At 34.2% G+C, this 27273-nt stretch overlaps 2 protein-coding genes across 6 annotated transcripts in view; both read left to right on the top strand.

Moving 5' to 3' along the window:
- Positions 1-11226, top strand: part of LOC142641584 (geranylgeranyl transferase type-2 subunit beta 1-like) — a 24293-nt gene extending 13067 nt beyond the window's left edge. Inside the window, exons 3-7 of one of the 3 annotated variants that reach the window (XM_075816031.1) lie at positions 3522-3661; positions 3750-3848; positions 3983-4058; positions 4612-4702; positions 6980-11226. In XM_075816031.1, the coding sequence (XP_075672146.1) occupies positions 3551-3661; positions 3750-3848; positions 3983-4058; positions 4612-4702; positions 6980-7049 (447 nt within the window). In that variant the 5' untranslated portion in view covers positions 3522-3550 and the 3' untranslated portion in view covers positions 7050-11226. Of the gene's footprint in view, positions 1-3521; positions 3662-3749; positions 3849-3982; positions 4059-4611; positions 4703-4938; positions 5265-5330; positions 5600-6979 lie in introns of those variants that run through there. The other 2 variants (XM_075816032.1, XM_075816033.1) reach the window with 2 other exon arrangements.
- Positions 10220-27273, top strand: LOC142641583 (putative terpene synthase 12). Of its 3 annotated transcripts, none has more exons than XM_075816028.1 (7): positions 10220-10342; positions 24282-24552; positions 25026-25398; positions 25530-25748; positions 25833-25971; positions 26367-26615; positions 26748-27273. In XM_075816028.1, the coding sequence occupies exons 2-7, from the start codon at positions 24333-24335 to the stop codon at positions 27042-27044; spliced, it is 1497 nt and encodes a 498-aa protein (XP_075672143.1). In that variant the 5' UTR covers positions 10220-10342; positions 24282-24332; the 3' UTR covers positions 27045-27273. The 3 variants fall into 3 exon arrangements, with proteins under 3 accessions (XP_075672143.1, XP_075672145.1, XP_075672144.1); XM_075816030.1 differs by having other exon boundaries at positions 10223-10342; positions 24400-24552; XM_075816029.1 differs by lacking the exon at positions 10220-10342 and adding an exon at positions 22653-22932.

The raw sequence follows: 27273 nt of genomic DNA, 5'->3' as shown, positions 1-27273 counted from the left end.
GATGGAGTCATGTGGAGTCCCAACATGAATTCCATACTCAAATAAACCCAAGGAGCAAGGAGCATTAGGTTCAGGCAATGGTGTGTACAAGCTGGCATTTTGTGAAACCCCCTTACCAAATTGGCATGCTTGACAATGTCTTAGAAACCTAACCACATCTTTGTACATTCCTGTCCAGAAATAACGATCATATTCTATTGTCAATGTCCTGTCTCTACCAAAATCCCCCCCCTCCCCCCACCCATTACCATGAAGTTCTCTAACAATCTGCTTAAGCAAGGATCTTTCTAGAATGCACAACTGATTGCCCTTGAATAAGTAGCCATCTCAACATACTCCTTTTGGTTCTCACAATTGGGCTATGATTTAGCCAAAATATGGATCATTTTCATATTGGTTCTTTAACTCTACAAAATCAATAACTTTGGGTTGTCATCACTTTTAGCATCAAGGATTGCCTACTCAAAGCATCTACAACTTTATTACACTCACCAGTCTTGTATTTTAGTGAGAAATTGAACTCTTGAAGGAAAGAACTCCACCCTACGTGATGTTAATTAAGCTTTTTCTAAGAATTCAAATATCTCAATGTTCGATGATTCAAGTATACCACAAATTCTTGGTATGCCAAGTAATGTTGCCAATGGTGAATAGTGACATTTAGCATCAATTAAGTTTTCAGCGAAAGACTCCACTTGCCTTCCCTCGACTAAGAACAGTCCCATTCCTGTGTGTAGCATTACACTCCTGATGCAGCCATGGATGAATGATTTGCTATGACTTTGCAAATTTTTCTGATTCTGATTTTATAAAATTCACGTGTGAAGTCCAATTGAAGTAAAAGTTGTGGTTTTAAGGGTCTAGGCATGAGTCTTTTAGGGCTAAAACAGTTAATTTATTTTATATTTTTTATGTGGAATTTTATTGTAATAGTTATGGTCAATTTTGTAGTTGGGCAAATATGTAATTTCTACAATTCCTGTGAATTAAGGATATTTTGGTAGTTTAATAGAGTTTATAATTTTCTAGGAGATCCTTAGTGTCTTAGGTTTTATTTTCTTTGTGCCCAAGGTACTGTTATATTAGATCTTGGTTTACTAGTCAAACTAGGAGTCCTAATACTACTAGAACCCCAAATCAAGTACATTCTTTTACCTATCAAAACCCTAAAATCTCACATACTTTATTCTACCAAATATCCATCAAATAACTTATTAAGCCACTATTAATTTCTAATACAACCACAAAACTTGTTCTCCAACAATTCTAAACCTTAGACCCCACCAGTTCTCCTAACCCTAAACCCACCAGAAGCACTGTAGACAAATTCCCCAATATGTCCTATGCCACTCCACAATAAAAAGTTTCCCAAAATATGGTAGTGCAGTAACAGGAGCTTCTGTCATCAATGTTTTGATATGTTCAAAGGCCCTTTGTGCTGATTTGGACCACTGGAAATCAACTCCCTCTAAAGCACTCAGTGATAGAATTCATGATTGCGCTGAATTTTTTATATTTATTACACACACACACACATATATGAAATCTCATGTAAAATGAAGCTAATCAGTACAAACATTGGCCATGGATTGTGGCACAGACCAATCTTTGATAGCTCGCACCTTCTCAGGATCCGGTTGCAATCCATCTGTCTACGCAACAAAGCCAAGGAACACAGCTTCGTGGCACAAGAAAGATCACTTCTTCAAGTTTACATAGGGTTTCTGTTGTGAACAACCGCCAACACTTGATGCAAATGACTCAATTGCTCTTCTTCAGTTTGATGATATATCAATTTATCATCAAAATAAACAACTACAAATGATCCCAAGAAAAGGTCATATCCCACATGAAAGTGTTTGGGGCATTAGAGAGTTGACATGACATTAATAGCCACTTGTAAGCTCATTCAGTAGTCCCCATTCTAATATGATGGTATGGGTACCTACTCTTCAAATCTATTTTGGAGAACACCTTTGTTCCAACTAACTTGTCGAGCATATTTTCTAGCTGATTGTGATTCTTATTAATGGCCCTGCTATCCATACACATCTTCCATAAATCATCCTTTTTAGGTGTAAGCAAGGCGGGACAGCACAAGCGCTTTTGCTCTTGCCCGCAAAACCTTTGACAATTAACTCCTCAACCTGTCTTTGCATTTCAGGTCATTGTAGAGGGACATTCTATAGGTAGGCAGATTTGGCGAAGCTGTCCCTGGTATTAAATCAGTAGCATGCTGAGTGCTTCTAAATGCTGGCAAACATTGCAGTAATTAATCACCAACTAGCTTCTTGTGGTACTTTAAGAGTTACTGAATCTCAAAGAGATCATCATCAAAGTCTAAAGCTGGACTTTTTTTCGAACTTTGGAAACTGAGGCATAAATAAGTCCCATATGTGTCTCAGCTTCAAACTTTGCTGTGACAAGAAGCCATTAACCTTACTGAATTGATTCTTAATAAAACGAAAACCTTACTGAATTTAGAGGAATTAGTGACTTCTTCCTTGAGAGGATGCAAGGTATAGTTTTTGTTACTCTTTCGGAATGAATTATTATTGGCTCTATTGTGATGGATCATGTCATTGTCATATAACCATGGTCTCACCAGTAGGATGTGGCATGCATCAATGGGTTCAATTCGCATCAAGCCCACTCTATCATCTCATGATCTATTTTGAGTGAGCTTCTTGAGCTGGTGGTAGTTGAGCTTGAATAACTTGCCTTTCTAGGAATCAAAAGTTGAAAAAAGCTATGTTAGAGAATTTGATTTTTAAGTTATCAAGTGCTCAATATAACTTGATCTTTTATTTTTTTGATGATTAAATATCCACACCACCTGGTCTTATGTGAAGTTTGAATAGCTTTGTTTGTTTTATAGCCTTATCCTGTATATATACACATCATAATTGAGTAGTCTGTGTTGTAATCAGAAGAAAAGTATTTAGTGATTAAAACAGTTATATGTGACTTCTCATCTTTGTGATCACGTTCACCGAAGAGCTTCCACAATAAATTCCAGCTGAAACTTGAAAATAATGTATTTTTAACCTTTAGCTTATCAAGTGCCTCACTTTCCATTAGAGCTGGATATTTCACTCAAGCTGCTTGAAACTCTTTGATTTCATTTCACCAAACCTGCAATCTTAAACTCTTTGAACTAAATAAGTTGAGTTAAAAAGTGTTGAACATTAATCACTTCAAGGTGAAGCTGATTGATAAGTGGTATAACTGGTATCGTCTGTATGTTAGACCCAAAATTTTTATTCTCCAAATCTGAAATGTTAGGTTCTTAAAAACCTTGAGCTCCAATTTGTTTGATTTCCTAGACTCTTGTAATATGTCATAATTCTGTATCTCCAGCATGCATCTTGTGTAGTGGAGGTGCATTCCTTCTTTCTAATAAAATCTCTTATTTACCTATCAAAAAACAATTCCTGTGAACAATTATGACTTGAGATTTGTCTGCATGTCAAATCTAGGCTTGAAATCTAAAAAAACTTCTCTGCTTAATTGTTCTGCAGTTTTCTGTTGAGTGGGTGCACTTGCTATAATGGGGTCATTGCATCATATTGACAAGGACCTTCTTGGGTGGTGGTTATGTGAGCGGCAAGTTAAATCTGGAGCTCTTAATGGCTGTCCTGAGAAACTTCCTGATGCCAGTGTATCTTTTTATTCTTTCAATTGAGACTTAGTTTTCGAGACATTGATCATTTTTTAATCTTTCTCATTGATTTTGTTGCATACTTCAGGTCTGCTACTCGTGGTGGGTTCTTTCTAGCTTGATCATGATAGACAGGGTTCATTGGATCAATAAGGAAAAGCTTGTTGAGTTCATCTTGGACTGCCAGGTTTGAATAGGCTACTATGTGGATTCAAATTAGGCATGTTGGGAAATCCAGGGTGTTGGTCCTGTATCTTATTTCTGCATTATTATTTTGAATGATTTTAATTTCTCTGAGATGTGGTTTGTCAAAAATCTCAGGATATGGAAAATGGAGGAATTTCTGATAGACCAGATGATGCTGTAGATGTCTACCATACATACTTCGGTGTAGCTGGTAACTATATGCTGCATTACTGCCTTTTTAATTTTTTCTTTTTTCCTTTTTTGATCTATGGATATGGCATGTGATAATCATTTAAATTGTTGTCAATGCTAATGTTGTACTTTAATTTAAATCACCTTTTCAAGTTCCCCTGCATTTGTTAAGGAATAATGGAATCTGCTTAACAATGGCTGATCATTAAGGCGAGAAACTGATTCAACGAATGATTTCATAATATCTGTTATTATGATTATTTTTATATTATTTAACCTATTGGGAGGGTTGGGGATAGGCAGTGATGGGGAGAGATCGAAGGTTTTTCACCCCTTTGTTGGATGAGTATTCTCTCTCTTCTTTTTATGGCCATTTTTTAACAGGTGGGTTGCAAATCCAACAGACCTAGGAAGGTTATAATCTTTTCAGTACAGAAGTATTTTGTATCCATCTCCTCCATACACACAATGTTGCTTTTTTATGAGAGGTTTCTGGCTTCAACAATCAAGGTTATAGTCTTTTCAAGACCTTTATCTATCAAATCTTTAGTCATTCATCTTTGTTGTTGCAGGACTTCCACTTCTTGAATATCTGGGATTAAAAGCCATTGATCCTGCTTATGCTTTGCCTATTGATGTTGTAAATAGAAATTTCTTTGGCAGGTAAGTGATTCTTTTAAGCTTTCCTTTCTACATCACTTGCAGCAATTTGTTTCTTAAACATTGTATTACTACATACTATATGCATCTCCTTCATTTGCTGTTTTTTTACTTTTCAACATATTCACATCTAGATGTGTCTGAAACCATGCTTTCGCTGGTTCTTTCTAGCTATATTATATATATATAATATAACGGGGTCATCTGTGTTATATTCCATGTACATCGTTGTTAAACAGGGGAATACGTTGCTTAATTTACTTATGATGTCAAGTTTAAACAAACCATTTACCATCAGGTAGGTTTCGAAAAGGTATATACGAACCCCAAAATAACAATAATCTTGATGAATTTGCTTTCATTTTTGAACTCTTTTAATCTTCTTAAACATCATTACCTTTAGTTTTTCTGCTTGTGGTTAAAATATTTTAAACAAAAATCGTTTCAAACGAGTTTTTTAAACAAAAATCGTTTCAAACAAGCAAGGGAACGCAAAAGCATGATCATTAAAATGTACTTGTGGTCTGGATTTTGAGTTTGCTTTTGAGAAGTGGGTTTTCAATTTTTATTTTTTATTTTTTATTTATAAAATTAAGAATTGATTTAAGGTTTTACATTTTCCATTCTGAAGCTTAGGATTATCGTTTTGGATTGAAGTGAAGTTGGGTTCCGACTGTAGACAGTAGGCATCGGAGGTCTCTCTCAACAACAAAACCCAAATTGACTGTATTGGCCTTGCTGTTTCTTTTTCCTTTTTATTAAAAAAAAAGAAAAATTAGTATCAGGTGGCATTCCATGTGACATCAAGATTAATATTTTAGTACCAACATTAGCGATGCCAGATTTTCCATCCACGACTATCTTGAAACAATATTAAAATGTTAGTGACTAAATTAATACATTTGAAACACAATAGATCATTTTAGAATATGGTGCAAAGGTCATCAAAATGGTGATTAAACCAACTTTCAATTGCTACATTTCACTTATTGATATCATAAGAAATTGTTAGGGTTCCATTGAAACTATCCTAAAGATTTCATTTTAATTCAAACCTTAGGAGTCTAAACTTACCAGTTGAAATAGCTTGTGAGACTAAATAGCAGTTTCATTTTAATTTTGATTTTAATCCATGCTTAGGATTATCTTAAATTGATTTTAATTGGTCCTTAAATGATTAACTAAAAGTTAATAGAAAAATCCATACCTATTGGCTTGATTTTCAAATTATGGCAGACATGAAGCACTAGATAATTCCAAGAAATAATGTCCAGTTTCTCTAATTACTTAAGACAATTATTTTATTTTGTTGGATGACGTAATTATCTTGAATAATTAAAGAAGAATTTTTATTGTGAAAGAACATAATCAAGAAAGTCAAAATACAAAATATTTTGAAAAACCTTATTTATTTGGTAAAAATGATGAAAATAATAATAACTAGGATTCTTTCATGTGAAGGTGCCAGTGGGAGATGTTAAAAAAAAAAAAAAGTCCTAAGTTCAACCAAAATAAGATATAAGATAAGTGGATAAAAGAAAGGATGTCAAAGAAAATAATAGGTAAGAAAGAAAAATTGTAATTTCTTTTCTTGTATTTATTGAGGTAGTACACTGTGATTGATGTATAATAGTAGTTAATCTGTGCGATCTACGGAATAATTTAACAAAAGTTATATTTCACTTTGCTTAAAGGTACAATCTTTTTTTTGTTTTTTGTTTTTTGTTTTTTTTTTTATAATTAAAGGTACAATAACATGAAAATGAAAAACAGTTATAATTTCAATACAAAATAAAGGTTGAAAATAGACATAGAAAGATTGATCAAATATACAACATTCATCTCAACATGTCGTTTGAGAATAAACTTGTGTGCGGTATATACAGCAATCTGACCCAAGTGAGAAGGTTTGGTTTTGTGTCGTGGCCCAATACAATTAACTTGTAGAAGTAAGTTATCAAGATCAATATTTCAAGCTTAAATAATTATGTCAAATGATTAAAGAAGAATGAGCAAACAAGGAAAAACTTCATGGGAAAAGATAATAAAAAAGATTAAGATGTTGGGATAAGTTTTTCCTCGGGATGGTCCAAGGAGCCTTAACTTGTATGATAACTCTTTCTCGGTTATAAAGTTCTTGGTTAAACTTTATATTTTTCCCTCTAATTTCTTCGTTTCCCTTTTTGAAGGAGTCTCTTTTCCTTGTATAGCTACTTGAAGTGCATTTCAGCCATCCATTTGGACATCCACTAATCTTCATTTGAATGCTTATCCCATTAGGGCATTACTGGAGGTGGTAGAATGTGTTACAAGTTGCGAGGGTATTGTGCAAGGGTTACTCTGCCATTAATGCGGCCAGCTGAGTTGGTGTAGTGCATTGAATGTAGAGGTGATGAGTACTTTACCTAGAAACTTCTTTTCTTTCTTTACTTGTACATCTCTACTTCTTTCCTCGGTCTTCGGTCTTCTGGCCTAAGTGGCTTATCTATAGTCTTTCGAGAAGTGTTCGCTCCTCGAGCAGGTCGCTTCCTCGGTTTTTAATATCTGGGGTTATCGTCATTGTGCTTGGTTGGAGCTGATGAGAAGTCGGGCCCACCTTCTCCTCGGGTCGGATCTATTTGGTAATATTCCTTCTTCAAGCCTCATCCTCCCACAATAGCCCCCCAAAACTCCACTTTCTTTGCTATTCGGGGGAGTGGGGTTTTGGTAAGTGGTAGGAAGGTTGGCATGTTTTGGATGCGTTCCCATGTTGGAGTGTCTTTTCACCTGTCCCATTCACGTTCATGAAACTTTGGTATTCTCAACGCTGCAATTAATGCAGCAGGTGGCTACATGTCCTCCATGTTCTATAGTGCGATAGAGATCCAATGACTTAGATTTTCCTAAATTAATGGGTGGGAAAACTATTACTCTTTTTTTTTTTTTTTTTGAAACTGAATATTCATTTCATTCAAAGGAAGGCAGTACAACCAATACAAAGCTTAGAAAGGACAAACAACAGCAAAGGAGAGTAAGAAGACAAACCACAAACAAACCAAACAACAAGCTAATTCCTTTAGCTGAAACTATCTATATTAAGAAGATTAGCTACAATATCTGGTGTTGTACCAGTCCAACTCCTCAACTCCCCATCTCTTTTGGCCTGTTGAGCAAGTTCATGGGCTATTTTATTGTCATTCTTATTTATGTGTCTAGCCTTTGCCATCCTGAATTTGGACATTTCATAGATGATACTAGAAATGATGTGGCCAGTCATCCTTTACACTCTCTTTTTACCCTTATATAAAGAAGTGTGGAGATAATTCTTCTTACTTTAGAAAAAATGACCTGTCCCTCAAAGAGTTTGCCTGAGGAGCCCAGCTTTTTGCGCTCGTAAGTTACCTCAAGTTCATATTTAGGACAAAGTTCCCTTTTTCTGTTATTTTTCTTCTTTTTCTTTTTTCATTTCTTAGGATGGGAAGGTTTGCTAGCCTAGTGAGCACCCTTAAGATAGGGAAACCTTCAAGGCTAGATACAATATTTCCACTAGGGTCGAGATAGAATACTGTCATTTAGGAGAGTGGTACACCAAGAGACCAACTAGGGCTGTGGTCATCCCTATGATTGCCTTTATAGAAGGCGAGATGGAAATCCCTATGGGTAAGGTAACAAGGGATTTCTTAATTCCTTATAAACTTTGCCCCACCTAGTGCTCCCTAAACCTCTTTCGAATATTAGGTATTGTAGATAGGTGTCAAACTATCTCATCACGATGTCAATTGGGTATATAGTTGTCAAAATAGCACGGAAACAAGGTATTAACTTATGACTAAGGTTCTCGTAGTTAGACTAATCTCTTATCTTCTTGAGACCAACAAAGGCATGGACTAGGATTTTTTGATCATTTCGGGAAATTGGCATGATGGGCTACACTGTCCCACGAAGGATGGGGAACCAGGTGTGGTGATTGTAGGCCCGAAAAGTCAGCTCCCCTTTAGCTCATAGAGAACCCCTTCCCTTGATTTTGACTTAAAAAAAAAAAAAAAAAAATTTTTTTACAAGCTTATATGCCCAACTCCGAACTTTTCCTTCTTAAACTTATTGTAGATAAACATTTCACCGCTAGGAACTACAACTTAGTGAATTTCAAGGACCTTAATAGGATCTTGAAATCCGAGATCTTCCTTCACAAGGACGGTAAACTCTGAGCAGCTCACGTAATCCTCGGATATACTCCTATCTCAACCCGCTTTCAATCCCTAAAGCACGTCATCAAGGTCAAGGATCCTCGCTAGCAAGGATAGACGTAGCTATTGAAGGGTTTCTCACTGGTCCTCCGCCTAAAGGGACTTAAGCAGTTGAGCTTACTGCCTAATAGGTCACTGATCTCATCCAAGCCGAGGAGGAACCTATATCCTTTGAGGAAGAACAAGAAGAGACAGCACAAGAGCCCTCCTTTGTTGACCTTGAAGAGGACTTCAAGGTTTTCAACCAACCTGATCTAACTGAGCACTCTAAACCAGCTCTAGTCCTCGGGCCACAACACAAGCTAGCACTAACCAAGGGATCACAGACATACTAGAAGGTATGGTCATCCAAAAGAAGACTCCCAATTTGTTGGCCTTGTTCGAATCCCACGTCGGGGGTGCCGCACTTGAAGTCCCAGTAGATCCGAGACCTCCTACCCTTATCCCATCTCGGTCCTTTCCTATTAAGTCCGGGGAGAAGAAGAGAGAGAGAGAGAAAAGGCCTGGCAAAGAGATCTCAGAATAGGGGGAGATCTAATCCCTAGTGGGGGAAGAGCCTTCGAAGGAGTCCAAGGCCACTAGGGCCGAATAGAAAAAGAGTGCCATTAAGGGCACGGGCTCTAACGTTGTTGCTGATCAATGACATAAAGTCCCTCCTTGGACCCGTTTGCGGGTACTTGATGGGGCTCCTTTTCCCTTTGATTCCTCCATTAGAGATTTTAAGCAAGGAAAGGCTGGCTACGTGGTCGACTTGGTTGAGCAGGCACTGCTCCTTCCCCGAGATATGACGGAGCTGAGGAATTTGGAGAAATGCGAAATGTTCCCTTGACTATTGGTTAGCGTTAATATTTTGAACTAATAAATGCAAGATTTTAATGTCAAATACAACAGGGATGGACCCAGGTGGGGGCCAAAGGGGGCTCGGCCCCCCCCCCCCCCCGGGCCCAAAAAAAAATATTTTAGTACCTAAAATTCCCCCCCCCCCCAAAAAAGGGCTTGGGCCCCTCCTTAGATTTTAGCTTGGGCCCCCCCCCCCTTAGTTTTAGCTCGGGCCCCCCTCCCAAAAATTATGAACCCCTAGCCCATCATCCGGCCAGCCCAGGAGCCCATGACCCATGTAAATCTATAAAAAAAAAAACTCAGCTCTCAGTAGTCCAAAACCATACGGAGAAAGCAAAAAAATGAAGGAAAAAAAAGAAAAAAAAGAAAGAAAGGAAAGTGCGAGTGAGAGCACTGAGAGAGCGAGATCCATCCCCGTGATGCCGCCACCCACGCCCACGCCGTGACACTTGTGAGAGCGAGACCCATCTTGATCTTGCTACCCAGTACCCACGCCGGCGAGACCCACGTGAGAGTCCGAGACCCACTTGCTGCCGTCGCCGGTTGCTCAAGACCCACTTGCCGCCGCCACTCACAGGTATTTACTCTTTTCCTTCAAAACCTAATAAATATAATATGTTTGTGATCTGATCTGAGAATCTGAGATTCACAGAAACTGTGCTTGTGCCTTGTGGACTTGTGGTGTTTCATGTTTGTGTTTTTACTGATGAGAGTGATGAACTGAACTGATGTTGGTGATTGACTGATTGTGAATTGAATCTGCCTGTGGTGTTTTTTTGTTTTTTTTTTGTTTGACTTTTTGGCTTTGTGACTCTGTCACTCTGTGTTTGTAACTCACTCTCTCTTGTGTTAGAGAGAGAGAGAGAGAGAGAGAGAGAGAGAGAGAGAGAGAGAGAGAGAGAGAGTAAAGTTTGTAGTTGTAGAGATTAGTTTTTTCTTTGTTGACTAAGTTGGGCAATGGACAAGTGACAGAAAAAAAAGAAAAAAAAGAGGTAAAGTTAAAGAAAAGTTTTTAGTGTCGGTAGTGGGATTCATTGCGTTAGTGGGTCAGTGTTAGAAAGATGGAGACAACACAAAGACAAATAAAGGCAGACCAAAGACAAAAAGAAGAAAACAAATCATATAATATAGAAAATTTTCACAAAAATTTAAGAAAATAATGGTGATTCTTATATGATTCTTATTTTATTTGTAGATCATGAAAAAATCAACTACAATGCTTAATTTTTTCAAAAGAAAATGTTCAACTTCAACTAATGTAGCTATTCCAATTCTAGAACATGTGGATGTTCCAATTCTAGAACATGTGGATGTTCCAATTCTAGAAGATATGAATTTGAAAGAGTGTCGAGTTCCCTTTTCATAGATGATTGTATAAAGAAACAATAATGTTTCATGTCTTTTGTTTTTGTTAGTAGATGATTGTATCTTAATATATTAAGAAACAATGATTTTTGGGTATTTGTCTTGGTTGATAGTTTATTAATACTATATGGATGCGTATTTGAATTTTTTTTTTCGCTTATCTCCGCCCCCCCCCTCCCCTCCCCCTCCCCCTCCCCCCAAACTTAAAAAAAAGGGTCCATCCCTGAAATACAAGATCATAAACCCTAAATGCTTAGAAAGCCTCTCTCTATAAATAAGAGAGATATCCAAACTGAAAAAAGGGCCAAGTTTAGTGCTTGAGTCTATAGGAAAACTCACTCAACACACGCAAATAAATTTTGTACTTTTTTTTTTTTTTTTTTGCAATTTTTAACACACACAGCCTTTACTTTGGAATCAGGTTTCCTCGTGACTATCTTTTGCTTGAATCTTGGCTGGCAACAATATTTTGAGCTAATAAATGCAAGATTTTATCACCAAATGCATGATCATAAGCCCTAAAAACACTGAGAAAGCCTTTATATATATATATATATATATATATATATATATATATATATATATATATATATATATATATTGGTGAGGTATCTAAACTGAAAAAGGTGCTAGAATTTTTATGAATACAAATCTTCTGTATCACATTTTGTGTTTCACTTTATGTTTTACAAATAATTATTTGTCACGTGTTTATTTTTTTCCATTAAAAACTTTGGTTATTTTATAAGGAAGGTTAAATAAATACATGATAAGTTGTGATTAGTGGAACATAAAGTAGAACACAAAATGTTATAGAGGATTTGTATTCAATTTTCATATGTTGTTTAGTTTAGTGCTTTAATGGGTAGGAAACCCACTCAACACACACCAATAGAATTTTGTACTTTTTACTTTTTTTGCAATTTTTGGCACACACGTGTGCATGCTCTTGCACACACAAACACACATGCGCAGCGTGCACCCACGGCCTCATGCACACGCATACATGCGTGTGTGAACACACACAAGACCTACTCCACCTTTAATCTCAATTAAAATCCATATATACTTAAGCACATTTTTTGAAATTATATAATTTCTATAAAAAAAATTGTAAGGTTATTTATATTTTGGCTAAAATGAAAATTACACCATATAAGTTTGATTGAAATTTATTTGAAGCCTCGAACTTTATTTTTATTCAATTGAGTCCTTTAATTTTTTTGTTCATGCTCAGCGCTAAAAAAAGTTTTCCGGCTCAATTTCAAGGTACTATACTTAAGAAGAATGAGATGGTTTTTTAGAAAATTCTTTTTGAAAAATTACTCATTTTCCATAAAATGTTTACGTCGAACCCAGCTACATTGGGCAAGACCTCATTTTTATGAAGGATAAGGGCTAACACTGCTTCATTAGCGGAAAAAGGCCTTGAAACCAAGATCTAAGGCCTGATACGTGTAATAAATGAAATATCTTAAAAAGTCACAAAATATTTTTTTTATAATATAATTATATATTGGTTCCCTCGAAATAATCAATAGAAAAATATTTATTGAAGATATTTTTATTCGGCCCCGGCTCGGCCGCTGGACAAAGACTTGCAAGTCCATGATGGGATGGAATTAAAGAAAACCAACGAAGACCCGTCCACCACAAGTCTACGTAGTAGTAAACTTGGTAGGTTGTCTTCTTATGATTTTGTTTTATTAGCAATTTAGCATGATTGAAGGCTAGACTTTGTTCCCATTCTCACTTCTGGGCGGGGTGTGTGCGATTAGCATTGGGAGTTTTTTCAACATAATCTATTATAGTAGGTTAAAAAAAATTTAATTTAACTCAACCTATTATAGGGGTCAAACCCAGCTCACGCGAATTAGATTGGACTAATGGGTTAGACAATTTATTAAATTACTATTATTATTATTATTATTATTATTAACGCTTCATTTGTTTCAATAGAAAATATTATATAAAAATAATTTTTCGTATTTTTCAGTGTTTGACAGCATCAAAAAAAATGAATCAAAAGAAAAATATCTTTGGTCAACAGAAAAAAAAAAAAACAGACTCATTTTTAGAGATTTTTTCCACTAAATTTTAGGGTTGCTACCAAACTAAATAAGGGGAGTTAGAAGAATATTTTTTTAACTCATTTAAGGTTAATACCAAATATAGAAAAATGAGAGCTTTATAGAAAATATTTTTTGAAAAACAACTTATTTTCTAGAAAACATTATCGCCGAAACAAACAGAGTGTTAAATTGAGCATTATAACAACATCATCAGAAATAAGAACAAATTTATAACCAAAATTCTTGAGCATAACGCTAAGCTAATACAAACTATATGAGGAGAACATAAAGTTTGAGTTTTATTTAGAAAGAGGGACAAAAGGTAAATAAAAAAATTGTAAATTATATTTTTAAAATTTTAAATATATATATTAATAATAGGTGGGTTGAGTTGGGTAGACAGATTTGTGAATTTTATGACTCAAACCTAGCCAGACTCATTGTAAAAAAAAAAAAAAAAAAAAAAAAAAAATCCCACAACCTAACTCAATCCACTAACCCCAAAAAATTGACCAAATTCGGCAAGTTCGGTATGATCGGATCAATTTTGGTAGGTTGATTGCACACCCCTTCGTTTGGATAGAAACAGTTTTATTCAGAGCAAAGACAAAAGCTTATGTCGTCGCTGGCAATGTTTCTTTGAGAGAGAGTGAAAGAGACCATGATTACATGGAAAGTGAGATTGAGAGGTACGAATTGATTGAGAGTGTTAGGCATCTAATTAATTAATTTTAGTAAGTATTTGACAAATAATGATATACATATGTTAATATATTAAAAAACTAATTTGGATGAGGATTAGTTTTATTTTTATTTTTTGATGGGGAGGATTAGTTTTATTGATAGATTTTAGGGAATTTACTTTTTTTTATCTTTATTTATTTGGAAGTCTCCCATTTATAAACTTTGATATTGACAATGAATAAAAAATGGTCGTGAGTTTTTTAAGTTATAAATTATTATCTAGTCTAATGTGGAGGTTAATTTGTAATCATTCCAGATAATTTATTTATCAATTCGGAAGACTTGGTTTCCTAGAAACATTCAAATAAATAATTGGGTGGAATAAAAAGAATTTTTTTAGCACAAAAACTAAGATCTAAACTGTTTTGGGGGGGGGGGGGGGGGCGAGGACCGAGGATGAAGATCAAGGGATGAAGGAGATCTTAGTTAAGGATGAGGGCTGAGGACCCGAGGACAAGGTTGCATGGAAAAGTACAAAGGGTAGACTAGTGATATATGGCAGAGAAAGAAAATATCTGGTTTGGGGGTAGACAGCCTATGGACTTTGCATTGAATGCTCTGTACCTAGTTTCCTGGCCCAATAAATGAGAAACAACAGCTTTATCAATTGCATTGAAGTAGAGGTGACCTGAATAGTGTGAATCACAGCTAATCAGTTCCTTTCCACCACCTTCTACAAGCAATCGGACAAGTGTCAACATAAGAAGGGAGTTAGGTGGGAGATTGACGTTGCAGATGCAAGGAGGAAGTAGTATAGATAAGGATGAAAGAGACTAGTAAAAAGGGGGAGAAGAAAGAAATGAAGAAAAAAAAGAACTCTGAGAATTGAAAGAATAGTGATAGTTGAATGTGATAGATTCTTCCACGGGCAAGCCTGTGGGAGCGTGTTTTCTTATTCCTTTAGTGTTAATTGCTATCATTGGGACATATCTGTCTGTTGTTGTTTTGTTCTCTTTCTACAAATTCTTTGTTTTAGGCCTTGAGCGATTGGATCTACTTTCAGCTCTAAGTGGGTTTTAATACTTGGTTGGATTTTTGGTTCTTACATAAACAATTGTGATAATTTTCATTGTACTATTATAAAAAAAATTGTGCCTTTTTTTAATAAGTAACAATATTGAATTGCACTTTACCAAGGACAAAGTTTACCTACAAAATTGATTGTAGTTTAAGGGTACAACCTTACTCAATAAAATAAATATTACTACATATTTTAGAAATCGAACCGTTGAATTGCATGTTTTTTACGCTCTTAACACATATGTCAAATTTTGTGTTAATCGGATATTATTTATTGTATAATCTATAAGTTTATATTTTATGCATAATTTTAAAATACAAAAACTTGCAATTTAAATAATTTATTGATGACATAACCGTTGATCTTTAATTTTTTAGAAATTTCGCAAGCATGGAGGATATAAGATGTAATCTAATGGTAGATTTGTTAAAATTTACCTCTAATAAAAAGTTATTTTATAAGGTTGTAGTGTTAGGTTGCAACCAATCTTATAGTTAAATTTTGTTTTTTTACCAAACATATTTTGGTATTAAAAATAAGAAATTTATTTATTTTATCTTGTTTTTAAGTACCCATATTGAAAATCGATATCCACCCTAGTAATGGATTTTTTTTTTTTAGGCCTTCAGTTTAGAGGTCAAATTTTATAACAGAGATACATGCTACCATGCATATGCAGACATACGCCATTTATCTATTACACTGCCTTTATTTATTATTATTAAACCATATTTTAATTTTTTTATAGTCAAACTTTTATGTACAATTCTCATCTAATGGATTTTAGTAGCTGAAAAACTTTAATTACAAGTTACGTGACTTTTTGTCATATTTAAAATAATTAAATTGTAAGTCCATGCTGGGATGGAAACAAAGAAAACCAACGAAGACCCGTCCACCACATGTCTACGTAGTAGTAAACTTGGTAGGTTGTCTTCTTATGATTTTGTTTTACTAGCAATTTAGCATGATTGAAGGCTAGACTTCGTTCCCATTCTCACTTCTGGGCAGGGGTGTGTGTGAGTAGGATTGAGAGTTTTTTGTACATAATCCATTATAGTAGGTTAAAAAAAATTTAATTTAACTCAACCTATTATAGGGGTCCAACCCAGCTCACGCGAATTAGATTGGACTCATGGGTTAGACAATTTTTTAAATTACTATTATTATTATTAACGCTTCGTTTATTTCGATAGAAAATATTACGTAAAAATAATTTTTTGTATTATTCAGTGTTTGGCAACATCAGAAAAGATGAATCGAAAGAAAAATATCTTTGGTCAACAGAAAAAAAATGACTCATGTTTAGAGATTTTTTTCACTAAATTTTAGGGTTGCTACCAAACTAAATAAGGGGAGTTAAAAGAATGTTTTTCAACTCATTTAAAGTTGTTACTAAATATAGAAAAATGAGAGCTTTATAGAAAATACTTTTTGAAAAACAGCTTACATTCTAGAAAACATTATCGCTGAAACAAACAAAGTGTTAAATTGAGCATTATAACAACATCATCACAAATAAGAGCAAATTTATAACCAAATAATATTGAGCATAACGCTAAACTAATACAAACTATATGAGGAGAACATAGAGTTTGAGTTTTATTTAGAAAGAGGGACAAAAAGTAAATAACAAAATTGTATATTATATTTTTAAATATATATATATATATATATATATATATATATATATTAATAATAGGTGGGTTGAGTTGGGTAGGCAGATTTGTGAATTTTATGACTCGAACCTAGCCAGACCCATTGTAAAAAAAGAAAAAAGAAAAAAAAAAAATCTCACAACCTAACTCAATCCACTAATCCCTAAAAACTAACCCAATTCGACAAGTTTGGTATGATCGGATCAATTTTGGCAGGTTGATTGCACACTCCTTCCGTCTGGGTAGAAACAGTTTTATTTAGGGCAAAGACAAAAGCTTATGTCGTCACTGTTGACGCTGGCAATGTTTCTTTGAGAGAGAGAGAGAGTGAAAGAGACCATGATTTCATGGAAAGTGAGATTGAGAGGTATGAATTGATTGAGAGTGTTAGGCATCTAATTAATTAATTTTAGTAAGTATATTGATAAATAATGATATACACATGTTTAATATAATAAAAAACTAATTTGGATGAGGATTAGTTTTATTTTTATTTTTTGATAGGGAGGATTAGTTTTATTGATAGTGTATGGACACAATTCGAGCCCGAACCCACAGTCAGAAGGGTATGGGCCTAAAATACCTTTTTACAATAAAATTTGTAGAGAATGAGTTTGAAATCTAGGTTTTAATGATGTTTAGATAAGTAAAAATGATGGACTTTGATCACAATGGTACACGTATGGAGCTGTTCATATGAATATAAAAGAAATCTTCTCCTCGGACACAAGCCGAGGATGACTTATATTATCGCTTTCCAAGATAGATTACAATTATGGATTGTGTGGTCTACAGTGTATTTTCTCTTCTCCTATTTTTTCTCCCTTTTGCTTAAGGTCCCTTCTTTCTTTTATACTCCCTCTTTCCTTTGCTCTTCATCCTCCACGTCAGGGTTAGATTGCTGGTTTAGATACTTGTCCTATTCATCTCCCTTGAAGTCTTTGGAGATAGGAGCAAAGTTCCACACTGATGTTCAGGTCCCACTTTCCTATTAATGCGGCCAGAGTAGCAGTTGCAGAGCATTCAATGCGGGGGCGGTGGTAACGGCTTTATCTTAGATATTCCACTGCCATTCTTCTTATCTTCCACCTCTACCATTTTTACCCTTACCTACAGGATTTCTCTAGAACATATCCTATAAATGTTAACTAGGTCTTCACTTACCTCGGCTTTACATAACCGATGACATAATCATTCTCGGACTGTCCTTTTGGACATATTTATTCAAGCGTTACCTCTTCATTGTTTAGTATTGCTTTCTGAGTCGACATTCATCCATCCTCGGACAATTCGATGTCCTCGGATTGGGCTTTTAGCCCAAAAGATACCCTTGGGCCATCTACACATATTCCTGGGCCTAATGACCTTACAGATAGATTTTAGGGAATTTACTATTTTTTATCTTTATTTATTTGGAAGTCTCCCATTTATAAATTTTGATATTGACAATGAATAAAAAATGGTCATGAGTTTTTTAAGTTAAAGATTATTATCTAGTCTAATGTGGAGGTTAATTTGTAATCATTCAAAATAATTTATTTATCAATTCGGAAGACTTGGTTTCCTAGAAACATTTAAATAAAAAATTGGGTGGAATAAAAAGAATTTTTTTTTAGCACAAAAACTAAGATCTAAACTGTGGGGGGGGGGGGGGGGAGGGGACTGAGGATGAAGATCAAGGGATGAAGGAGATCTTAGTTAAGGATGAGGGCCGAGGATCCGAGGACAAGGTTGCATGGAAAAGTACAAAAGGTAGATTGGTGATATATAACAGAGAAAGAAAATATCTGGTTTGGGGGTAGACAGCCCATGGACTTTGCATTGAATGCTCTGTTCCTAGTTTTCTGGCCGCATTAAATGAGGAACAACAGCTTTATCAGTTGCATTGATATAGAGGTGACTTGAACAGTGTGAATCACAGCTAATCAGTTCATTTCCACCACCTTCTACAAGCAATCGGACATGTGTCAATATAAGAAGGGAGTTAGGTGAGAGATTGACATTGTAGATGCAAGGAGGAAGGAGTATAGATAAAGATGAAAGAGGCTACTGAAAAGGGGGAGAAGAAAGAAAGGAAGAAAAAAAAGAACTCTAAGAATTGAAAGAATAGTGATAGTTGAATGTGATAGATTCCTCCTCGGGCAAGCTTGTGGGAGCGTGTTTTCTTATTCCTTTAATGTTAATTGCTATCCTTGGGACATATATGTCTATTGTTGTTTTGTTCCCTCTTTACAAATTGCTTTCCTTGGGACAAATTAATTTATTTTTTCTTGTTTTTAAGTACCCATTTTTGAAAATCGATATCCACCCTAGTAATGGAGTTAGGCCTTCAGTTTAGAGGCCAAATTTTATAACAGAGATACATGCTACCATGCATATGCAGACATACACAATTTATCTATTACACTGCCTTTTTTTCTTTATTTATTATTATTAAACCATATTTTAATTTTTTTATAGTCAAACTTTTATGTATAATTCTCATCTAATGGATTTTAGTAGCTGAAAAACTTTAATTACAAGTTACGTGACTTTTTGTCATATTTAAAATAATTAAATTGTAATTAATTTTAAAATTATATTGTAAACATTAATCATCTAAAATTTTATATTTTAACTTAAAAACAATACCAAAATTTGAAATTTACTATATAATTGTTTCTAAATCTTATTGCTTATAAATTAAATTTAGTAAAGAATAATAGTTTTTTATATAAAGAACTTTAACTCCTATTATAATAATTTAATAATTTTTAAAAAGTTAATATATATATATATATATATATATATATATATATATATATATATATATATATATATGCGCGCCCAAATATGACTATTAGACCTAAAATCTATTTGGGCTCACAATCTATTTGTATTGTGGGCTTTCGAATTTCCTACAATAGGTGGTTCTATGTTCGGCAGCCCACGTATCCAGGTTCCCTATGTTCTCAAGATCACTCTCACTCTTTTTCCGAGGATGTCCACCTTCTTTCCTTAGTATCTACTCTCCGGAATTGCCAACCCCTTCAACTGAATCTTCCTTGCTTATTTATAGTCAAAGTTAGTGGGATAGCCATAATCATTTTCCTGGTGGGTGGAAGGAGAGGTCCAATATTGTTTCTTCTAAGTGGGTGTTTAATTGCGAGTGGGAGAAGGTGACAGTAGCATTGGAACTAGCTCCACCGTTAGATTTGCTGCCAGGCAGAGGCATTTCCTAGGCAACAGAAGGAAGGTCCAATACCATTGTTCTTAAGTGGATGTTTGGTGGTGAGTGGGAGAAGGTGACAATGGCATTGGAACTAGCTCCACCGGTAGATTTGATGCCCGGCAGCGGCATTCCCTAGTTGATGCCGTGCATTTCAAGTTCTACTTGCCCGGGGGACATATTTATCGGAGGTGGTGAGACTTCACCTTCGCTGGTCATGTCATAAATGTTCTCATCCCTAGTCTTCGGGCTTTAGATGAGCATCAAAACTTGCCTAGGATGAGCTTGTATGTTTGATCAGTGTAAAGTTCTACATGTGGCATCAATATAATGGGCTTTTACGAACAACCAGGCCTTAAGGAAGGTAACACCCGTACAATATATATATATATATATATATATATATATATATATATATATATATTCATTCAATTAAGATTCTTCTTTATTTTCCTATTTTTGTTTTTCGTTTTGTAGATGACATTGATATATAAAAAATATTATTTATAATTATTTATTGAAATTTCAGTTATAAAAGTGGTAATAATCATTAACTATAACGTAAAACAAATACATAATCAAGTATAAAGGATAAATTTTGATTTCTTTGAGTCCCCTTTTCAGTTTAAATTAAGAAAATTTATTTATTTTCTCTAAAAAAAAGTATCATATTTATATTCAATTGAAAATTATGAAAGGAATACATTTCAGACAATTTTCGTTTCTTCTCATCCACGTGGAAGTCCATGCGTTCCATGTTTTTTTTTTGTGCTGTCACTGACAGCCTGTCAGTATCGTCCCATGATGCTTCTTGCAAGTTGCAACAATGTCCATGTAACCATGTTAAGTGTTCCGTGAACCAAATATCTTTCATAGTGCACTTTTCAACATTTTGTTAATGTGATTGTGGACACAGAACTGACGCCTGCTTTTAAAAAGCATTATTTGTTCTGTAATTCCCTGCGTAGGAATTAGCAAAGCCGGCCCAAGGATTTTAATTAAACAATATTTTTTTACTATTGTTCATCTATAGATTTTTATACCTTTTTAAACAAAATCTTATTTGTTTGTGAGATTTTCACCTTTAAAAGAAATTTATATTGGAGCAAAAGTTTCAAAAAAAGAAGAAAAAAAAGTTTTTCCAACAAAATAACAATTACAAAATTAATGCTTATGTATACATGTATCATTGTATCTCACTATTTTTCATTTTATAGGGCATATATTTCGTAGACTGTAATAAATACTGTAATATATAGTAATAGTATTTAACTATTTTATAGCTTGGTTTTGTTTTTATGACATAAAATAATTATATTTTATGAATAAATATTCTTTAAAATGAGGGATAATTAATTTTTTTCTAAAATAGTTGTAATAATTATTTCTTAGTACATGTAATAATTTCTAAAATTAATATATTTTCAAATAAACAAACTTTTCTCAAATTAAAAAAAATCATAAAAAATATGAAATTAAAAAATCATAAAATTACTCATCTCTTTCTCAAATTAAAAAAAATATTTTCTAATAAATATAATTGTAAGTAAGATATTTTCTAAAATAGATCTTTAAGTTTATTCTAATGTTTCAACTCACAAATAAACTTATGATTATGTTTAGTCATTTCATTATGATATATTTTATTCTTAGTAATAAAGATTATAATTCCTATTGTAAATTGTAACCCCCGTGCATCCAATGTACTAAACCTACCAATTATAAATAATATTAATGACTTAATTAGCAAGATAATGGATAAATTAATCACAAGATACTTGGGATAATGTGATAGAAAAATTTTGTAACAACTATTTGTCTTAATGTTCTATAATAAATGTTTCATAATATATTTTTTAACAAAAAAATTATAAGTATAATTTTAATTAAATTACACCAACATGTATTTATTTATTTTTTTTTGGAGAAGAACGCCAACGTATTATGTTATGTAGAGTAGTAACAAAATATATGGAGTAAGATAGGAAGTTTAGTCTCTTTAATTTGTATTTTTCACAAAGAAATAATTTTAATGTGTGTGTTTCTATAGCTTGGTTTGGATACAACTTATAGCGTCCATGTCTGAGTTTTCTACGTTTTCTATTTTTTTTTTTTTCTTCTTCTTCTTCTGCTGCTGCTGCTGCACGGGTCAGGGGGACAAAGGTTACTGTTCATGAACAGTAGTTGCATTTTGCTGACTTTTCAGCACATCTGTGGGTCCCGTGTACTGTTTACGGGACCTACAAACTTCACTTTATAAAATTTTTTTATTAAAAATAGGTCTCACGGCACTATTTACACATTTAAAAATTATTTTGCTACAGTATTTTCAATTTTCAGTTTTCAGCAATAAGCTCTATTCAAACGGACCCTATGTATAAGAGCATTCACAATTGGTATTCTTCAAATTTGACTGTTTGCGGCCCCCGCAGCCCCGGCCCCTCCCCCATGCGTTCCACGTTTTGCGAAGTATTGAAGTTCTATATATATAGCTTTCATGTGTCAGTGTAGAAATCATGAACATATAAGATTTTTTTTTTTTTTTTTTTTTTTTTTTGAGAAGGTAAGTGGAATTCATCAACAACAAAAAAAACAAAGGTGCTATAAGTGGAATGGCACTAATCCATCACTTCCCTTTGTCCCATTTGTGCTCCTTCGCACATGACTTACCAAAATATGTCACGAAAATTTCTCTTCCTATGCCCCACAGCCCCGGCCCCTCCCCCATGCGTTCCACGTTTTGCGAAGTATTGAAGTTCTATATATAGCTTTCATGTGTCAGTGTATAAATCACGAACATATAAGTTAGCTAGCTATAAGTGGAATTCATCAACAAAAAAAAAAAAAAAAAGTGCTATAAGTGGAATGGCACTAATCCATCACTTCCCTTTGTTCCATTTGTGCTCCTTCACACATGACTTACCAAAATATGCCATGAAAAATTCTCTTCCTATGCACCACCACCACCACCACCACCACCAATTCCGATGCTTGGCAAGTGCACCAACTTCACATGTCCAAGATGAAAGACGATCCGCCAATTACCAGCCAAGCATTTGGAGTTACGACTTTGTGCAGTCCTTAAAGACTGATTTTGTGGTGACTATATCTCTTTAACTCCTTTGTGTCACCCCCCCCCCCGTTCATTTCTCTTCTTTGAAAAGCAAAGAAAGTTTGTTAACTAAGATTAATAATAGGCAAAAATACGAAATTGACCCTCTAATTTTCACCGTTTTTTATTTCAGTCTTCTAATTTTCAATTTTTGTCACTGTAGGATTCCGTTACAACTCAATTAGTGGCTGCCGTTAGAACTCCTGAAACGAAGCCATTTTGAATGTTTTTTTTTTAATTTATAAATTTGGAATTAAAAGAAAATTAAAAAAAAAATCTGAAAAAAGAAGAAAACATTAAGGGGAGCGACGACAAAACGTGGTCTCAAAAGTAGTCTCATCTCAAAGAATTTTTCACTTGTACTGTGTTCAGTAACTGTATGGTGTGATACAAAACGTGGTACATGTTTCTGTTGATAATGGTAGATTTAGGTGTACTGAAACTTGGGAAATGATTAGGGAAAAACACAGCTGCATTAACTGGTGGAAGAGCATCTGGTTTCCTGGGCATATTCCCAGGCATTCTTTTTTTCTCTTGGCTGGCGATTAAGAATAGGCTGCTTACTAGGTAAAGAATATTTAAATGGGCATATAAGGCAGATATACTTATGGAATCATGGAATCAAGGGACTATTTGTATTTTGATTATTCCATGAGTCAACGAATTTGTCAAGAAGTTCTAAAGTTCTGTCTGTTTTTTTTTTTTTCCAGATTTTTTTATTATCTTTTAATTCCGAATAAAAAAAAAATGCAAAACAGTGTCGTTTCATGAGTCCTAACGGCAGCCACTAACTGAGTTGTAATGAAGCCCTGCATTGACAAAAATTAAAAGTTAAATAACTGAATTGACAAAACTGAAAGTTAGAAGATTGAAATGAAAAACGGTAAAAACTAGAGGGTCAGTTTTGCATTTTTACCTTAATAATAAGAAGTTTGTTAAATGCTAATTAATAACGTATCAGTCAAACCATATTTAACAGTTCAAATTAATATTTATTTACACTTGTACACACAATATACACATTTTAAAATGTCAAAAAGGTGATACCCATTTTTAAACGTGGAAAGGGTTGAAACAAGTACCAAAATGTGAAATAAGTTGTGTAGAAGAATCATTATCCTTATTTAATAGATACATATCTTTTTTTTTTTTTTTTTCCTTACAATAAGTGGGGAATAGAGGGTTGGAACCCAAATTCACCACGGGAGATATTGGGTAGTGTCTTTGAGCCACAAGGTTGTTGGCATTTTTGTCATATTTTGCTAACTCATGAAGTAGTCAATAAATGTAAAGTGTCACACTATATTTCTCCTATAATCATGTTGTGACCATGCAGGATGAACCATACAAAGATAGGGTAAAGAATGTGGAAGAAGATGTGAGGAGTATGATTAATAATGAAAATGCGGACTTAGTGGAAACACTTGAACTAATTGATGATGTTCAACGATTAGGTTTGAGGCACCGCTTTGAGAAGGACATAGCAAAAGCCCTTGTAAAGTTATTTGCATCTTCAAAAGGTTGTAACGAGAGAGTAGAGAAGAGTCTGCGTGCTACTGCTCTCAGCTTTAGGCTCCTCAGACAACATGGCTATGAGGTTTCTCAAGGTATAATTATATCTACCTTCTGGGACATCATGGGTTCTTTTCAATATATGGTCCTCATGATTTCCAGATTTTGTGATATTAAGGTAATGCAAATTTTACTGCATAAATTTTTTTATTTTATTTTTTACAAAGTAATGCAATCATCAATCATAGACAATGTAAATGGGACATACATATATTATATAATTAAAATTTGCCCATTATATTTATTTTCATATCAATTTATAATTTTTACTACATTTTATAATGTAAAAGTTTTACAAAGTAATGCAATCATCAATCATAAAAAAAAAAAAAAAAAAAAAATTGGGACATACATATATTATATTGTTAAAATTTACCATCATATTTATTATCATATTAATTTGAAATTTTTTTACTATAGTAAAATTTGTAATATCTATAGCATTTTTCATCTCATGTCAACCTCGTAACCTCATAATCTTATTGGATAATGTCTGTATGGAACCTAGATGTATTCAACAGATTCAAGGACGATGGTGGCAATTTCAAGGAGTTCCTCGCAAAGGATGTTAAGGGAATGCTCAGTCTATATGAAGCCTCGTATCTTGCTTTTGAAGGAGAAAACCTCTTGGATGAGGCCCTGGCATTCACAAGAATGCATCTCGAGGACCTCAAAAGGGATGTAAGTAAAAGCATCGCAGAAGAAATTAGTCACGCATTGGAGGTTCCTTTGCACCATAGAATGCTAAGGCTGGAAGCTCGATGGTATATTGAAGCATATAGTAAGAGGGAGGATGCCAATGGTGTTCTACTTGAACTTGCCAAGTTGGATTTTAACATTGTGCAATCAGTACATCAAACTGAGCTTCAAGAAATGTCGAGGTAAGATAATTCTCAATGTATTTATATGTGATCAATTACGACTTTTGTTAAATAACGTTACCAAAAAAAAAAAAAAAAAAAAAGATTGCCTGTTAAGTGACTAATTAATTTTGCTTCCCACTTGCATTTAGGTGGTGGAAGGGTATGGGTCTAGCAAACAAGTTGAGCTTCAGTAGAGATAGACTGATGGAATGCTTCTTTTGGACCCTTGGAATGGCCGACGAACCTCAATTCAGTCATCTTCGTAAAGGGTTAACGAAAGTGACTTCTCTTATAACCGCCATTGATGATGTCTATGATGTTTACGGTACTCTGGATGAACTACAGCTATTTACTGATGCCGTTGAAAGGTTTATACTACCCAGCTCTTCAACCTTCCAATTTTTATAATAGCAAGTCATAGCTTTAATTTGAACTCTTAATGATTTTTTCAGATGGGATATCAATGCGGTGAAAAATCTTCCCAACTGTATGAAATTGAGCTTCCTAGCTCTCTATAACACAGTTAATGAGATGGCATATGACAATCTTAAGGAGAATGAAGAAGACAGCCTTCCATATCTAACAAAAGCGGTAGATATATGTAGTCATTTAATCGTTTCTTTTAATGAATAAATAGCATGTAGGTTTTCTTTTATAGTTAATGGGTATTCCAGTTTATTTGATAACAAAGCCGTCAATGCAATATGTTGCAATCCTACTACAACCTTGTAGTAATTTTAAAACAATGCCAGGATCACAACAAAATTTACAATTTTTGCCACAATTTTCAACTTTTTTGTGGTCTTTTATAACACACACATGCACTTGCTAATACATTTTCTCGATTTCATAAAAGAAAGGTATTTTAATATGTATAATGGAACCTCAGTGGTTGTCTAAGGACACATGTTAATAATTGCTTTCTGTTAACACATAAATAGCATGTGGAGGAATCTAATGCATGTATCTTGTATGTTTTACTTTAGTGGGCTGATATGTTAAAAGCTTTCCTACAAGAAGCAAAGTGGAGTTACAACAAAGATATGCCAACATTCAAAGACTATCTTGACAATGCATGGGTATCAGTATCTGGGGTTGTCATACTTGTTCATGCTTATTTTTTATTGAACCAAACTGTCACAAAGCAAGCACTTGGGGGCTTGGAAAAATACCACGATCTCTTACGTTGGCCATCCATGATTTTTCGACTCTCCAATGATTTGAGTACTTCAGCGGTATTAATTCTTTTTTTTTTTTTTACCACCCCCATGTTGTTCTTTTTTGTGCTAAACTGGATTTTGAAGTCTATATCATAGTTGGTAAGATTACTTTACATTAATATATTTTGTCGTTTGTTTGAAAAACAGGCAGAGTTAGAGACTGGTAAAACTGCAAATGCAATCCATTGCTACATGCGTGAAACTAGTCTTTCAGAGAAACGTGCTTGCAAAGACATCAGAAATATGGTTGATAGAACTTGGAAAAAGATAAATGAAGAGCGAGTAGTTGATTCTTCATTTGGAGAACCGTTTGTGGAAATAGCAATAAACCTTGCTCGGATTGCCCAATGCACATACCAGTACGGAGATGGGCATGGGGCCCCAGATGAGAGAGCGAAGAACCAAGTGTTATCATTGATGATAGAACCTGTTTCAATAATTTAGAGATAAAATATGTGTGGCCTATGTCTGAGCTTAAGATAAAAATTGTAAACTATCGATCGGCCCAAGTCAATGGTGGCTATGAAATGGGTGCTAGACGGAGTATGGGGTCTAATATTTGTTCTTTGTGTTGAAAAGTTAAATAAGGACAAGAGTATCTGGGGTTCATACTTGAAATTGATTAAGTTTGATTATTGACAAGTGCAAAGCAATGTGGCCTACGCAATAAATG

Source organism: Castanea sativa, chromosome 6 (assembly GCF_040712315.1).
Source record: "Castanea sativa cultivar Marrone di Chiusa Pesio chromosome 6, ASM4071231v1".
NCBI classification, from domain to species: Eukaryota; Viridiplantae; Streptophyta; class Magnoliopsida; order Fagales; family Fagaceae; genus Castanea; species Castanea sativa.
This window is presented reverse-complemented; position numbering and strand designations above follow the sequence as displayed.